Here is a 17,420-nt window from a genome sequence, read left to right on the forward strand (position 1 = left end):
TGGTGATTGTTCAATAGCTAAACGTGTCTTAGTGAATTCTCGGTGGAGAAAGGATTATACTAACCTTTAAATCTCACGGAATAAAATACACGCGTGTGTTTGGACTGTGACTTCTTTCTAGCTGGGATCCTCTTTTTGTTTTATGCAGCCAAGAGAAAGTAAGAGGCTTGTCTGGATCAGCAGTCCGCTATTGAAACTGGCTTCCTTGGCTGCAGGCCCCAGCTCTTGGTGCCTTCTCTGTCAGTCAGAGAGGAACAATGAAGAATTCATTGGGCCAGGATCTCCATGTAAAGAGTCAGGGTCTTTGTTTTGTTTTGCTTTGAATTCAAGTGTTGTAACTACAGCAGTTCTAGAGCATCATAAAAACAATGCTGATGGTTTCTTTTAGGATTGTCATTCAGTCGTTTTTCAGTCACATCTGACTCTGAGATGCCATTTGGTGTTTTCTTGACAGATACTGGAACAGTTTGCCATTTCTTTCTCCAGCTGATTTTACAGATGAGAAAATTGAGGCAAGAAGTAACTTGGCCAGGGTCACACAGCTAGTAAGTATGGGAGGGATAGATTTGAACTCAGGAAGAGGAGTCTTCATGACTCCAGGCCCAGCACTTTATCCCTGTACCATCTAGTTGTCCTGTTTCAAGTTGTTTCTAGGAAATATCAAATACTAGTTTCATACTTTCATAAGAGAAAAATAGTATTACAACCACCATTCTTTTTTTTTGAAACACCAGTGCTGCCCCTCTAAGGAGAAAAAAAGCATTTTGTCATGAAGATCTCCCAACTCTTCTTTTTTTTATGTGAAAAGTGTCTCTACCGGAAGAAATGAAAAATTATGTGCACATATATATATATATATATGTATATATATAAATAAAAATTATATATACATATATAATTTTTATTTTTTGATGAGGCAATTGGGGTTAAGTGACTTGCCCAGGGTTACACAGCTAGAAAGTGTTTAGTGTCTGAGATCAGAAATGAACTCAGGTCTCCTGAGTTTAGGGCTGGTGCTCTATCCACTGCACCACCTAGCTGCCCCCAGAAAAATAATATTTTAATAGAATCCAGAATTTAAAATAGCAGATATGCTAATCTAATATTCAGCCTAAAATTATGGTAAAATTTTCATCAGGTATCTTAGAGCTACTTTTTATCCAAATAATTATTTTGAATCTGATAATTCCTACAAAGAGAGAGACTATTGATTGATTATACTGCGTGGATGAGTTATTTGACATTGACTTCTGATGTTCCTGTTTAGTTGTTTTTTGGGAGAAGGGAGTTAAACTTGTTATTTTGTGATGGCCATCATTGAAAAGCATTTCTGAGGCAACCCAATTCAGCTTCTTCATTTCACGGAAGAAACCTTGTCCCAAAGACTTAGGACTCCTACCTGAGGTCACACCCTGCAAAACCTGCCCCCTCCTCTTTGGCCTATAGGATGCCCAGCCACCTCCATCAGGCCATTCTGCTTTGGTTAGCAGCCCCCTCCTCCAGCAGGGTTATTCTATTCAGTGATGACTCTAGAAATAGAAATAGTGTGGAAATAGGGTCATCGAGCTGGTGCACACTGCCTATTGTAGTTTATCAATTGTGCTTTCTGGATGGTCTTTGTTGCTAAATTTTATAATCACAGGTATTGACTTTTCTCTGATTCTTTTGGGACTTTCTTCCTTGTCTTTTCCATTAAAAATCCTCTGAAACAACATATGTTAATTATATTTTATATATAATAAATATAATCAATGGACCCTAAAACTGCAGAATGAATATCTAATATAAGTATTATGAAAAATAATAGCATGTCTGTTCCCTTACTTAAAATACTATGAAGTCCAAAGTACTGTTATTGCATGGATCATAGGATCAAAGTAACTTGAGAGTTAGAGAAGACCCTATTGGTCATCTAGGCTAGGGCTTCTTAAACTTTTTTTCTCTCACCACCCCTTTTCACCAGAGAAAATTTTACATGACCCCAGCTATGTAGGTGTATATAAATTAATCATTTGTTGATAATAAATCATCAAGAATTTCATTTTAAAACAATTCTTTGGTGTGCATGTAATTTTACCATTTATTAAAGGTAAAAGCAAACGTGCAGACTTATGAGATTGATGTGTTTATTTTTATATAAATAATTAAATCTTGGCAGAATATTTGATACCTTTTATTGTTACCAAATTTTTCATGACCCCGTACATTCAATTATACAACCCCCACATAGGGACACAACCCACCGGTTAAGCTTTGATCTAGTCCATCCTCAGTAATAAACAATTATGATAAAGATAATCATGCCAGGGATGGACATCAAGCTCATTGGTGAGTAGTTTGTGGACTGCATTAACTTTCTTTCTTTAAAAGAAATGGGAACAAATTATCATTCTCTTTGAGCAACTCTCTTGTTCATCACAATTTTTCAGATATTGCCAAGCAGTGGGGTTGATAACTGTATTTCTTAGTTCTTTCCGAACCTGGAATATTATTTATCTAGTCTTGGTGACTTGAATTGATTGTGATTATCTAGGTGACTTCTTACTATTTTCATAATTATCCTCTAATTCAACAACTAATCATTTTTGAGCTCTGAAGACCATTACAGTTTTCAGAGTATCATATAATTTGAGCCTCTAAACAACCTTTTGAGGCAAAGAGGTTAAAAAACTCACCGGTGATAAAACTCACAGCTGGTCTAGGTCAGATCCAAGGAGAGATCTGGACCCAGGACTTGGACTCTGGATTCAGGACTGTGCTCACTCAAAATCAGGAAAAGCTATGGCAAACTACCTTAGTACTTCTTGGCTCTGTGCCTGTGACCAGCCTCTTTTTAAGACTTATCTCCTAAATTACACAGCAATTGTGATTTCAGTCTACTTTGTAGATGGGTTCTCACACTAATTAATCCATCCACAAGCATGTTTTGGCGTCTTTTCTGTGATAGGCACTGGGAAGGACACTTAAAACGAAAAAGAAGTCTCTGGCCTTCAGGAGTCTGCAGCTCAGAGGGTATGGGACTGAAAACATGAACATGTGTCAGTCTATATATAATAGGCACAAGATGATTCTGAGAGGAAAACTGGCAGCTGGGAGGCATTGTGAGAGTACTGGTGCAGAAGCTGAGAGAGAGAGATAGATACCCTATGGTAGGCTTGGTGGGATATCTCCTGCAGAATTCACTGGTGGAGGAAGCTGAAACACACAAGACTCATATTGGGCTAGCTTCTCTCTTGTATCATCTCTCTGTATACTTTGAGGATTGGTCCTACCTTTCCTCTTTTTGATGATCGTGTCCCGAATATAGATTTTTTAAAAGTGCTAGTTATCTTTAGTGTTCGTATTAGGCCTCTATACATTGTTGAACTTTAACTTCTAAAACTGTTTTTACAAAAGCATGCTGTTCTTTGGTAGTTGTCTCTTGTTAAGTGCTTGAAAGTAGAAACTTTTTGCTCAATTCCCTATTTGTATTCATAGTTGTTTTCAAACTTCAGAGTAGATCTCTAAGATTTCTTCTTCCTTATTATCACTCTCGCTCTGTGTGTGTATATGTGTGTTTCATTCTTGAGAGCTTTCCATCCTTTTTATGCTAATACTCCTTAATGAAAGGCTATTGGAACCTGCTTATCCTCTATCCGAACTTTTTGAAATGAAAGGAAATTTCAAGTTCAAATCTGATTCCTCTACCACAAATTCTAAAAATTGACTAATATGGAAATTTGTTTTGTATACCTTTACGTATTTTTAATGAGTTTTATTTTTCTTGCTTTTTCATTTGGTGAGGAATGCGAAGTAGACAATTTAAAACTGAAAATAATATGAAATTGATTTTTTTTAAAAGAAAAGTTAAAAGGGACAAGAGCAGACAGTGCAGTAAAATGTAAAGAGCATCTGCCTTGGACCAGGAGTGTACTGGTAAATGTTTAACAACTAGCTTCTCTATCCTTCTATCTAGAAAAAAAAAATACTCACTATACATTTTTAAAGGAGTAGCAAGGTACCACAATGGATAGAGCACTGAGGCTGAAGTTAGGGAGACCCAAATTCAAATCCAAGTCCAGATACTTAACTAGCCAAGTGACCCTGGGCAAGTCACTTAACCCTATTTGCCTCGGCTTCCTCATTTGTAAAATGAACTGAAGGGAAAAATTGGGGAAACCCCAGTCATGAAGAGTTGGACATGACTGATAATGACTGAACCAACATTTCATCTGCATTATTAACATTTTCTCCATCGTCTTCTCAATTCCAAACAGTCCACAAGACAACAAATCAAAACCCTGATATGTACCATTAAAAAAGTTAATGATCATGTGCTTTTAAATTCTGTATCATTTCTTCTTCAGTAAGTGCTCTTTTTTTTTTTTTTTTTTTTTTTTTTGGTCAGTCAGATTCAGAATAGAACCTCTTTTCTATTCTGCATTTTTAAGAATAAATTTTTTGTTAAAATGAGGTAGACTTTATCAGCAACTCTGCTTTTAGCAGATGGAGAAAGGCCTTGCAAGTTAATACATGTTGTTGGATCAGATTGGATTGGATCCTACCAAGTCTCAGTGATATCTGTAAAGTAGAATTTGTCCCCTTGCTTTGCATTTTTGTGTCCATACCTTGTGCATTTGTAGATAAATAAACCATGAAGCATAAAGGTTTCTCTCTTTGGGGCTATTGTTTCTTGTGGAATACTGATGTGTATTGATATTTTTCCTATGTAATTCTTTCTTGGAAGAGAGATAAGGACAGTTTTTGCCCTCTTCTTTTTTTTTCAGGTTAAAATCTTGATCAGATTTGTAAGACACAAGACTAATATGTTTTTTTTTTTTTTTAACTTATTTTCTTTATGTATTCTATCCCAAACCAAAACCCCTTCAGGAATAAAACATGTATAATTAAGCTACGGAAACTAAATCCCTTTCTTAGATATTGTCTAATAAACTAAATTTTTATTTTCCAAGTTTTCCTTTCTTTTCTGAAGTGTTTCCCACTTCTATTTTGGCAGCAGGGAAGAAAACACCACCTGTGCTATTGCGCAAATTTGAAAGTGTCATAGAAATGCTAGCTATTCCAGCTTTCTGAGCTGATTCAAATAGTAACATTCTTCTTCATAGGAATTACTAAAAACCAACAGTAGACTTATGCTTTCTTCCAATGCCCCAGATAGATGTCCTAGGGAAAATAATCCTTTCTATTCTCTTCAGAACCCTAGATAGTAAGTGGCTGCCTACCTCTCATTAGAGTGTCTTTAGCCACAATGGCTTATCTCATCATCATTTGACAGGTTCTATCCAGGTAGAACTAGTGGCTCACTTTGCCATGGTTTTGAATGTGAGAGGTTACTAAGATCTTTCAGAGTCCAGTTTTATCCTACTATATGATTGTTCACTTTGTGTCATTACTTCAACTTCCTGATATAGTTTAGGATTACCCTCTGCCTTATCAGCATTCTCCTTGAAAATTTCTAAAGGCATTTCTCTGTTCCCTGTGAGGGAATCTACTTTGCCTCTTTGTGCAGATAGAACTATTATTTAACATTGGCAAAAGAAACATAAGACACTCTCCACAGATTGGTGAAAAATTGTTCACCCCTTAGAAGTGTGATTTCTTGTGGCTAAGCCTCATGGTAAAATGTTACCAAGAATGGTAGTAGAGGAAGATTCTCTAGCTTCTACCAGCTGTCTGTTGTACCCCCAGATTCTTTTGCAGTGCCTGGACTCTTGGATTCTTTGGACTTTGGCCTTAGTACTGCTACAAAACTGAAGCTTATAAAATATTGGCATAATTTTCTCTAAATAGAGCTATTTAATTAGAACAATTAGAATACAGACTATAGATTTCTCATCATGCCAGTGTGGAAGTAGAATTACAAAATACATGGTCAACCAAAGGCACCATTAATTTTTCTTCACCCTCCTCAACAGAAGAGCTTTACTTATGCTTAACTGAAAAATCGAGGTCATCCATCTAAAGCTTCTCTCTTCTCCAAATCCATATTTCATATAGCATTAGAATTCTCTCTCCTTTTCTTTTTGGAGAAAGAGTTGACCCCTTTATAAATTATATATATTTATATATTACAACTTCTCTATCATTTATTCCTTCTTTGCTACCTACAATTATGCCCAGATTTTTGTCATCCTAAACCTTTGCTTTTCTTTATTATCACCTAAAACTAATTTTCCTACATCTCTTCTATATTCCACAAAATTCCTTTAAAAAACTGTGTCTTATCTGTCTTTGTAGATATTTTCTCATAATTTACTTTATTCTTTGCAGATTGACTTCTGTTTTCACCACTCAATTGAAACTGCTCTTTCTAAGGTCACCAATGATCTTTCTGGTTAATAAATCCATTAATCTTTTCTCAGGCCTCCTCTTTCTTGACCTCTCTATTTTGAGTGACATTGTTGATCATTTCCTCCTCCTATCAACTCTTTCCTTCTGGGACCTTTGTGACACTGCTCTATTGTGTTCTGTTCTTATTTGTCTGAATGCTCTTTTTTTTTTTTTTTTTTTTTTTTTTTAGTTTCTTTTACAAGTTTATCATCCATGTTCTATCTCTTATTAATGAATGTACCCAAAGATTCTATTTTTTAATCTTTCTTCTTTTTCAGTGCATTCATTCTACTATCATTTTTATACAGCTGGCGTCCAGATCTAGATATCCACACATATCTGCATCTCTAATTCTCCTCTTTCTCCTGAGACCCACTATCACAATATTGTTGCCTTTGACTACTTCTTGATATGCCCTAGTTATATCCATTATGGAACTCATGTTCATCATAGGGTGATAAGGATCTATGCTAGAGTGGTTGGCTATGTTAGTGGAGAAAAGGGATGCACATGGATGATATTATGAAGGAGAAACAAGATTTGACAACAGTTTAGCTATAGTGTGAGTTAGAGTGCGAAGTCCAAGCTAATACCAAGGTTGTGATCCTGGATGATTGGGAGGTTGGTGGTAGTAAGAGCTGGAAAAGGGGGATGGGGTGGAGGGAAGATTTTGGAGAAGGAAAATGAGTTGTTTAAAGCATATTGAATTTGAGGTGCCCAGATGTTTCAAAGCAGTTCATGATTGGAGACTGAAATTCAGGAGAGAAACTAGCATTTTTAAAGAGTCCTGAAGGTGGCAGTTAAAAAATCTCAGTGCTAGATAATTTGACTTTTATAGGTTTGTTGTTGCTGCTGTTTTGATGCATGGGCACATGTGTTTTGTAAATTCTCTTTTCTCCCCTAATATATTTTTAGAAAGTTGCATTAAAGGCTCTTATTTCCCTGGAAGATCACCAGAAGTGGTTTGGTGGAAGTTAGATGTCTTGTAGTTCAGGAATAGATAATTCAGTCCATAAAATTAATTGAATCTGAATAAAGAACTGCATTTTAAAAAGACAACTGACCAGGGAGTCAGGTGACTTGGATTTTTATCTTTGTTCTGTCCCTAACCCACCGTAGGACTTCTGATAAGCCCCTTATCTTTTCAGTCTGTTTACTCTTCTAAGGTAATCAGGGATTGGACTATTTGGATATTCTAAGGATCTCTTTCAACATTAAAATTCTGTGATTATAAAATCAATCAACAAACATTTTAAGTACTGACTATGTGTCAGATATTGTAGTAAGGTCTGAAGATGGAGAGATTGTCTGCCCTCAAGGAGCTTATTTTATTTCTAACAGGAAAAACAAAATGTACAATGTAAATGTAGACATAGCATTTAAAAAAGGAATACAGAGTCATTTGGAAAGGGAGTGCCCTCACATTTCATCTCATGGAATTTCAGCACAGATAATTGTTTTTGAATAACAAAATGAATCGGATTTATAGAACTAAATTTTTCTTTTTAGTGTAAGCCAAAGTCCTTATGATTTGGAGACAATTTTCCTTATTCTTAAAAGGAGCTGCCTTTAAAACAAATGGTAGTATTTATATCTTAAGCAAATTTCATGAAAAAATATTCAAATGTTTTTCAGGGTATATAAAGTAAGGAGACACTTAGTAGCAAGCTAATTACATTGTATAAGATCCTTTAGATGACTTTATTTTATCTAGTAAAAAGAATTTAAAATTGACCTTGAACTAACAAACTGCCGTTGTAGGTGTTTACAATTGACAGTTTTAACCTGTAGTTTCTGGATCCTACTTTACACTTAACTTATCTGAACCTTGTCTGACTAATAATGGAGTTATCACAGGTCTTTAATCTATGAACAGTTTTCCAGCTGACAGGCACTCACATGCTTTCTCCACTTTCTTTTCAGAAAGGTGATAGGGTAGTAACATTACTAGAGATACCTTTTGTCCTAGAAAATTTGTCTCAAAACACATCTTCCAGTTCTTGTTAACTAAAATTTGTAACCAGTTTCAACAGCTGAAAAAAAGAAAGATATTTCTGTCCCTAATTTTGGACTTTATGGATGAGTTTACTTGTCTTAATCTCTAGAGAATTTCATTTAAAAAAATTCTAAAGGAAAGATTAATTTTCAGAATTCTAGATATTGCTTATTGTTAAAGTCATTACACTTGATCCTTATATCCTTCTCAGACAGAATAAATATTATCACCCCCACTTTATAGATGAGGAAACTAATGCTCAAAGATTAAGTGATTTGTACATGGTCACATGGAACCAAATGTAGGAGGAGGGCCCTCATGCTTAAGGGGATAAAGGACACTGAGCATGTTAGATTAGAGGAAAACTAGGAGAAAGTAGGAGAAAGGGATTCAGAAGAAAAAATGCTATGTAGGAGAGTTGGTTTGCAGTTTCAAAAACTGGAGCGAAATCCAGAGAGGATAGGAAGGGACTGAATAAAATACATTGGATTTTGCAGCTAAGAGACTGTTATTTTAGAGGGGGGGAAACAGCTTCAGCACTAGTGATGAGGAGGCAGATTAAAAAGTGTTGAAATTTGAGTGGGAGCTGAACAAGTAAAGGTAAAAAGTGTAGTCAGCTATTCCTAAGAATTTTGTGGTAAAAAAAGGAAAGATATAGAATAAAATTTTGATGGGATGGCAGAATCAGATGACCTGAGGGACTAAGTGAATCTGCCAAGACCTTATAAGTAGGAGGAGCTTAGGAAGAAATTTGAGAAAACCTCGAGAGTATAGAATAAAGATTTTTTTTTTTTTTTTGCACTGTGCTCCTTCCTGATTTTCCTCCCATTTGTTTGACTGCTACTTTTCAGGCTCCTTTGTTATATCTTCATCCAGGTTAGGTCCACAAGTCGTGGGCATCCTCCAGTGCTCTGTCCTGGGTCACTTTCTTTCTCCCTCTATATTGTCTCATTTAGTGATCTTATCAGCTCTCATGGATTCCGATATCATCTCTTTGCTAATGAATCCCACAAATTTTTATCCAGCTCAGACTTCTTTCTTCTTTTTCTCTCACTGCCTATCAAACTGGATGCCCATGGATATCTTACACTCAGTATTCTCAAACTAAATTCACTACTTTTCTCCCTTGTTCTACCCTCATGATCATTTTCCTTTTCCTTGTCAGGGTCATCAACATTTTCCTAGGATCCCATGTTCATATCCTGCAGATCGTCCTGAACTCCTTCCTCTCTTTCATCCCAGTCTGTTGTCAAAGTCTTGTCAGTTCTGCCTTTATAACATCTCTTGTATATATGCCTCCTTCTCTCTTCTTGACATTTCCACTGTACTGTTGCAGGTTCTTAGTCACCTTGTGTCTGGATGATTGTCTTTCTGGTTTGTCTTGCCCTGATTCAGGTTTCTTTCCACACAATCCATCATCCATAACTATCAGATTGTTTTCCCCATAGTTTGTACCTGACCATGTCATCCACCACTGTTCAGTGAACTTCATTGGTTACTTATCACCACCAGCATCAGCATAGAATTATGTCATATGAAGAATAATAAGAATAATAAGAGTCCAAGAAAAGGGCGAGTAATGAAACTTAAGTTTTCAGCTATCTATACACAGTCAAAAAATTTTACAAGATATGACTAACAAATAGGATAAACTAGAGATGCATCCTATCCCAAGGAAGCAAGTTTGACTCTGAGACTTTGGGGGATAAAACTCATGAAAGGAAAATTACTTTGGGAGGATATATTAAAAAGGAATAGGATTCTTTTAAAAGGAGGGAAGGGGAGCAGAGTAACATTGTAAGGAGATGAATTTATGTGAAGAGATTCAGCAAGCAGGGAGGAGAGGACAGGTAAAGATAATGAAAACAGGAAAGCATACCATGTTGTTGACAGTGTGAAGGACAGTGCAGATGGAAGAACTAAGGAAAACAGACTGCTAGGAATTAGGGGGATTTCATTTATCTGAACACCTAGTAGAATAATCTCTGCTCAAAACAGAGCAACTATATAATTTCTTGACTTGCCTCAATGATCCTTTCTTCCTTCAAAAGGTGAAGGACCCAAGGAGAAAGCAGATTTTTGGATGAGAAATTATGTGTATTCATGGGGTAAAGGGATTATTACATCTTAAAATTTATTGCAGAGGACAGGAAATCTGGTATATTCTGCCATGTATTTTGGGATAACAGCTTTCAGAATTTAAAAAAAGATCCCAGGAAATCAGATTTTTATAAAATTTATCCCCAGGGGGGTAAAATCAGGTGAGGGGGATTGGATATTTTTCTTTAAATGAGGTAGATTTATAACAAGGAAACTTCCACTAGCAATGCAGGCCTGTTCTGCAACTTGTAACAAACAAAAATGTTTTTGTTCTAACAAGGAGTATTGTATATGATCTTGTGAACTTATGCTACATAATTTATGTTGTATTTTTTAAAGTTTATGTTATATATTATATGTTATATTTTAAGTTTATATATTATATTAAGTTTATATTTAATTTTATATATTTATATAGCAACCTATAATGAAATTGTCTACTTTTTAAATTTTCTTTTATGAGTTTAAAAAAATTTTGTTGGGGACAGGTAGGTGGCACAGTGGATAGAGTACCAGCCCAGAAGTCAGGAGGACCTGAGTTCAAATTTGATCTCAGACACTTAACACTTCCTAGCTATGTGACCCTGGACAACTCACTTAACCTCAATTGTCTCAGCCAAAAAAAAAATAATAGTTTTGTTGATGCTCTTTTTAGATCAGTCACTACTCAACTAACTTGCTTACCTCCTCCACCTCTATGTATAGTCAAATAAAAAATCAGTACAATTGCTTAAATCTGAAAATGTCCATCTTATTCTGCATCCTCTAGTTTTATTTCCTCTCTACTATGAGATACAACTTAAGTCTTTGAAAGTAGCCTCCACAATGGAGAGGTTTCTGATCTACTTGGGGTCCCAGAGACAGTAGGTGTCAGAAGTAAAAAACTCCAGTGGTTTTCTTTCACTTCCAGGATCAAAAACTCTTAACTTGGCCCCTACTTACCTTTCCCATATTCTTATACTTACATCTTCCCTGCTTCTCCCTCATGCTTTTGGACTCTAAAATAGATTCAGTGACCTTGGTCTCCTTGCTGTTCCTCAAACAACACATGCCATCTCTTTATTCTAGACATATACACGGACTGCCTCACCGCCACCCCGGATTCCTTCTTCATTTTCACCTCCTGGCTTTCCTGATTTTCTTTCATGTTCCAGCTAAAATCCTTCCTTCTAGAAGAAGCCTTTTCCATTTCCCCTTAGTTCTAGTGCTTTCCCTCTGTTGATTATTTATTTATCTTTCTTTTAGCATGTTTTTACATAGTTGTTTATATTGTCTCTCCCATTAGATTATGAGCTCTTAGACAAAAAACTGTCTTTTAAAAAAATATCTCCTGGATTTAGCACAGTCCCTGGAATATAATAGGGCTTTTAATAAATGCATCAACAGAGTGATAGATAAGACTTGAATAGCATCTATTTTTATTATCTCTGTGTTGTATTACTTTTCAGACATTTATGAACTAAAATTACCTTTGTTAATAATGGCTTTTTAAAAATCACCGTTGGAAAGAATTTCTATAATGTTCTTACAGTTTGATCCAAATTATTTAATTTTCTTAAGATAGACAATATTTTGTTTTTTAAATGCTGATAGGGGACAGCTAGGTGGTAAAGTGGATAGAGCATCAACTTTGAAGTCTGGAGGACCTGAATTCAAATGTGGCCTCAGACACTTAATGTTTCCTAGCTGTGTGACCCTGGCAAGTCACTTAACCCCAGCCTCAGGAAAAAAATGCTCATAAAGCCAGTTAGTAGTTAGGTAGATTTGATTTCTCAGATAACACTTTTTATGGGAACTAGTCAAGATCTTTTTTTCCAATTGAATACTTGTTAGGTTGTGTTTGGTTTGAAGAAAACATGAAGAAATTGTTGAGCTGCTTAGGCTGACTTTATATTTGGCGATACTTAAGACTGACTCCAAAGATTAGCTACTCCTAAATTTTGACTAAATTTTAAATGTTTTCTTTAACTATAAAACTATATATGTATATCTATCTATCTATCTATCTAAATAAAACTATGATGTTTTCAGTTTTGTGTGTGTGTATATATATATATATATATATATGTACAAAATTAATGTGTTTAGTAAATTCTGTTTAAAGCAGTGTAATTCTTGGATCAGAGCACAAAGGAGCAAAAAGAGATCTTTCCATTGGTTGTGTTATATTTTGTTTTCTAAAATTTTTTTGCATTTATTCCTTTCTTGATTTGAGAAAACCTTATAGAATTTTAAGTTTACTCATTACCTTGCTTAAATTTTATCTTTCAGGAAGCAGGAAATAGCAGTGGAAGTTGGAGTAATTATCAAACTATTGCAGGCAGAATTTCACCAAGCATACAAGCTTAAAATTTATCAAGTAACCAAATTAATTGCTCAGGGGGACAGTTCACAGAGAAGATTAAAAACTGAACAATGACTCAGCTAAGCATTTACATCACATTTTTGGGAGCCTATCTGCTCATCATTTTTTATGTTCAAGGTAAGTTCTTCTTCATATAAACAATCTTCCTTCCTCTTTTGGTAGTAAAATAATGAAATCAAATTAATTGTGATCTGTTTCATTCCACATCTTGTATGCTGCAGAGAAAACTTTCCCCTTACCATAACAAGTTACTCGTATAGCATTTTTCATTTTTGGAAAATTGATTCATAAGGCAGAAATAAGCTAACTAGGGTTTGGGGGTTTTATCTGTGATTTGAATAATTAAATATTTTCAAAGTTATTGTTGCTAGTAAAACAGCTGTGCCCTTATAATGGAACAAAGAATGAAGGTGGATATTAAGAAAAATGTTAACTTTGTAAATTTGGTTAAAGCTTGAATAGCATTGCTTAATCTAGAGTACTACAATGTCTTCATTAGCCAAGTTTTACTAATATATAGTTTTATTGTTTATTGTATGTTTAAAGTTCCATATAAGAAGTAGTGGTGCTGATTGTGAAGAGAAGGCCATTGGGTTTTGCACATTGTTTCCTGAAGAGTTTATTTAGGATAAGATTTAAAACCTTCATTTCATAAATAGATTTTATATAGAGCTTGAAGCACTTCATATTTATTTCATTTAATAGGTTACTCAGCAATAAAAAGTTGTTCTTTTCCTAAGTTTATACTGAGTGTTGAGATTTAGTGTTTCAGTAACAAGTTGACCAGAGGTTCAGCATAAAAATGTCATTGAATGTATCGTACCTGTGAACATATAGATAGATAGATAGAGATGCTTTGTATTCTTTGGTGTATAATTTGCTAATTACTTTGTTAGAATATAAAACTGTCCTAAAATAACTTTTTTTTTTACAAGATTATGTAATATATAACATTTTTTCATTAAACAACTTAGGATATAAGTCTTGGTTTTTCTATAAATCTAAAATAGTTGATAGTGGGAATTGTTGTCATATCCTCCTCTCTCCCCAAACATTTGTCATCCTTACAGTTAAAAAATAAATCCATGTAAATCATATAGGAAACACTTATCTTATAGTTACTGTAGTTTCCCCCAGTATTTCTCTTTCTCCTATATGTTAATATTTTTTTTAAAGAAAGAAAAAGGAAAAAAAAATATCAGTATATCTGATCAATACATCAGAAAAGTATTAAGATATATGTATTGTACATGTACACACTGTACAACATTTGTAGATCTTGTGGTAGGGTGGAAGGATGGAAGAATCTTTTAATATATTTTCTCTGAAATCATTCTTGTTATAATTTTGCAACATTCAGCTTTGATAATTTTTGTGGTGGTTCTTTCTGATTACATTGTTGTAACCATTGTGTGTATTGTTTTCTTGGCTCTATTTTACTCTTCATTTTTCGTTCCTGTAAATATTTCCATTCTTTTCTGTATTTATCATATTCCTCATTTCCTATAGTACAATAATTCATTATACTTATATGTCACAATCTATTTGTTTATTTCCCTGTTATTGGGCATCAGCTTTGTTTCCATTTATCACAAAAAGTACTGTTATAAATATTTTGGTGTCTATGAGTCTCTCTCTGTTTTTACACAGAGATTAACTGATGCTTAGTCATCAAAATTCACAATGGAAAAATCTAGTAAGAATTAAACTTTCTTGATAACTGAAAATAAGGAGGATTCTGGGAAGTTGGCTGAGTAGATTGGTAAATTTCAAATTCTCCCGAATTCCCTAACAAATAGTATAAATTTGTGCCTCAGGGCAAACATAGCCGGGTGAAAAAAAAGATTTGGGGTAGAACTGGGGTCCTCCAGATACAACCCGAAAAGATCTAAAGAAAGACCCTGGGCAGACCATTAACTTGTCTGAAGTGCAAACACCTCCAGGCTAGCTCCTCAGAAACTTGGGGGGGGGCAGGGACTGGGCTAGCTGGATGGGGCTGGAACCTCAGGAGAAAACCACTGCCACTGTCACCTCTGGGATTGTTTGTTGATTGGGGTCTGAGTCAGTGAGAACTGAATGAACCTCTGCTGACTGGGAACACCAGGCCCAGCTGTGCTGCTAAGACTCAGCCCTGGACAAGAAGGAACTAGCTCGGGGTAAGAGCTGGGGCAGGGACGCTGCTGACTGTGGGCACTTGTTGGAAGGAGTTCCTGATCAGAGCAGAGAGCTGAAGTAAAGTCAGATAGCCATCCCCCTCACTCCATGATTAGAGGCGCTTACAATAATATCTCTTAAAAAAGAAAATAAACCTGCAAAAAAGAAAGAATCCTACTGTAGAAACATACTCTGGGAACAGGGAATTCTGGGGGTTCATTTTCAGAGGAGGGCACTTTAGTAAAAAAAAAAAAATTTTTACCCCTAAGAGTAATATGAAATGGCTCCTTGCCTAGAGAGAATTTGTAGAACTCAAAAAAGAATTTAAAAATCTAATGAGAGACATTGAGGAAAAACTAAAAAAGAAAACAAAAAACTATCCAAGAAAAACAAGAAAAAAGTCAACCAACTAGAAAAAAAAGATACAGAATCTCAAAGATGAAAATAACTCTTTGAAAATTAGAATTGGGCAAGGGGAAGCCTGTGAAGCTATGAGAGACCAAGAAATAACAGAACCGATTATAAAGAATGAAAAATTAGAACAGAATGTGAAACATAAGAAAAATATCAAATCTGGAGAGCAGATTAAGAAAAGAAAATCAAAGAATAATTGGACTGCCTGAAAGCTGTGTCCAAAAAAAGGACTGTGACACAATAATGCAAGAAATAATCCAAGAAAATTGTCCTGGAGTGACAGAACAGGAGAAGAAAATCGAAATAGAAAAAAATCCACTGATTACTGTCTTCATCAAAATCCTTTGTGGAAAATATATAGGAGCATTATTGCCACATTTCAAAATCCTCAGAGAAAAGAGAAAATTTTTCAAGAAACAAGGGGAAAAAAAATTCAAAAATGCTGGAGCTACAATTAGAATTGTGCAAGATTTATCAGCAGCCACAATAACAGATCACAGATTCTGGAATCATATCTACCTACAATCAGAAGAACTAGGCCTGTGGCAAAAATGTCATACCCAGCAAAATTATCTATAATATTGAATGAGGAAAAAAATGGACATTCACTGAACTTACAGATTTTCAGGACTTTCTATAAACCACACCTTAACTTAGCAGAAACTTTAACAATATAGAGACAATATCAAGGATCAATTTCAAGGAACTTAACATGGAAAATTTTTTTAACATGGAAAATATATAACATGTTTAAGGTTGACATCAATAATAGGGAAGCTTAAAAGAAAGATTGGGGCAGAGTTAAGGTAGAAATAGTAATTATATCTTACAAATGAAGTTCTGAGAAAGAATAAACAAAGATATTAGAAGGGGAAGGAGGGCTTGTAGTTCTGAAAACCTACTATTATGGGGAATGGGTTTAATAGCTAACTCTCTCTCTTTCTATTGATACACACACACACACACACACACATACACACACACACACACACACACACACACACACACACACAAAGGATCTATAAAGAAATAAGGGGGTGAAGGATGGGAGGACAAGGAAGCAAAAGGTGTGGGAAGAAGACAAGGGAGAGATCCATAGGTAGAGGTAGATTAAGTAATAGCAAGGCAAATTAGAAGCCTAATTGAAGCAAAGAGTAAGCAGGGATAGGAAAGATATATGTAGGTATGTGTATGTGTATATCTACATATCTATATATAAATATATCCTTTCTTAACTGTGGCCTGCTTGAGGGTGGGGGGATGAAAGGAGGGGAGAAGAATAAAGTTAAAAGGTATGAAGCAGAGAATAAAAACAATTTACAAGGAATTAAAGAAAAAATGGACATTCATGAATATAATTTCTTCTACTAATATATGTGTGTATATATATATCCCCCCACATATATATATGTATATACACATATATGTATATAATATGATTACACTTTCTTGAACTGGCATTTATTATATATTTTGAATCCTCCCTGATGTTCTGCTGGGCACATAATAGTGTTCTTTTTTTTTGGCTCTGTTTAATTTTGTTATATATTCCTTTTCTGTTTTTCTTTTTTTCTTATGCTGTTTCTTTTTTCTTTCTTTCTTTTTATGTACAAGACATATGCATGGATTATTTTACCCTTGCAAAACCTTCTGTTCCAACTTTTCCCCTTCTTCCCCCCACCCCCTCCCCTAGATGGCTGGTAGATCAATATATGTTTAATATGATAAAGTATATGTTAAATGCAATATATGTGTGTATATATATATATATGTATATATATATATATATATGTGTGTGTATATATATATATATATATGTATATGGTTATCTTGCTGCACAAGAAAAATCGAAGTTAGAAATAAGGTAAAAATAGCCTGAGAAGGAAAACAAAAATCTCGTGCTATTTCTTTAAATAAAATAAATTTTGGGGAAAAATCCCTGAAATAAGCTCATTAATTCTTTTATTTTTTGCAAAATCCATTGCAAAAATTTTTTTTTGATTAGTAGGTTGGACTTGGATCAGGTCAAAGCTCCTGTGTGACTTTCAGAGTTGGGATTAG

The 17,420-nt window shown here is 34.8% G+C and overlaps 1 protein-coding gene across 4 annotated transcripts in view; it reads left to right on the forward strand.

Moving 5' to 3' along the window:
- BMPR1A (bone morphogenetic protein receptor type 1A) overlaps nt 1–17,420 on the forward strand; it is a 111,515-nt gene that overhangs the window by 73,104 nt on the left and 20,991 nt on the right. For 3 of the 4 annotated variants that reach the window (XM_074296418.1, XM_074296415.1, XM_074296417.1), the window contains one exon: nt 12,698–12,908. In XM_074296418.1, coding sequence (XP_074152519.1) covers nt 12,842–12,908 — 67 coding nt within the window. In that variant the 5' untranslated portion in view covers nt 12,698–12,841. Of the gene's footprint in view, nt 1–454; nt 546–12,697; nt 12,909–17,420 lie in introns of all 4 variants that reach the window. The other variant, XM_074296419.1, reaches the window with a different exon arrangement.

This window comes from Sminthopsis crassicaudata, chromosome 2 (genome assembly GCF_048593235.1).
Source record: "Sminthopsis crassicaudata isolate SCR6 chromosome 2, ASM4859323v1, whole genome shotgun sequence".
Taxonomy (NCBI): domain Eukaryota; kingdom Metazoa; phylum Chordata; class Mammalia; order Dasyuromorphia; family Dasyuridae; genus Sminthopsis; species Sminthopsis crassicaudata.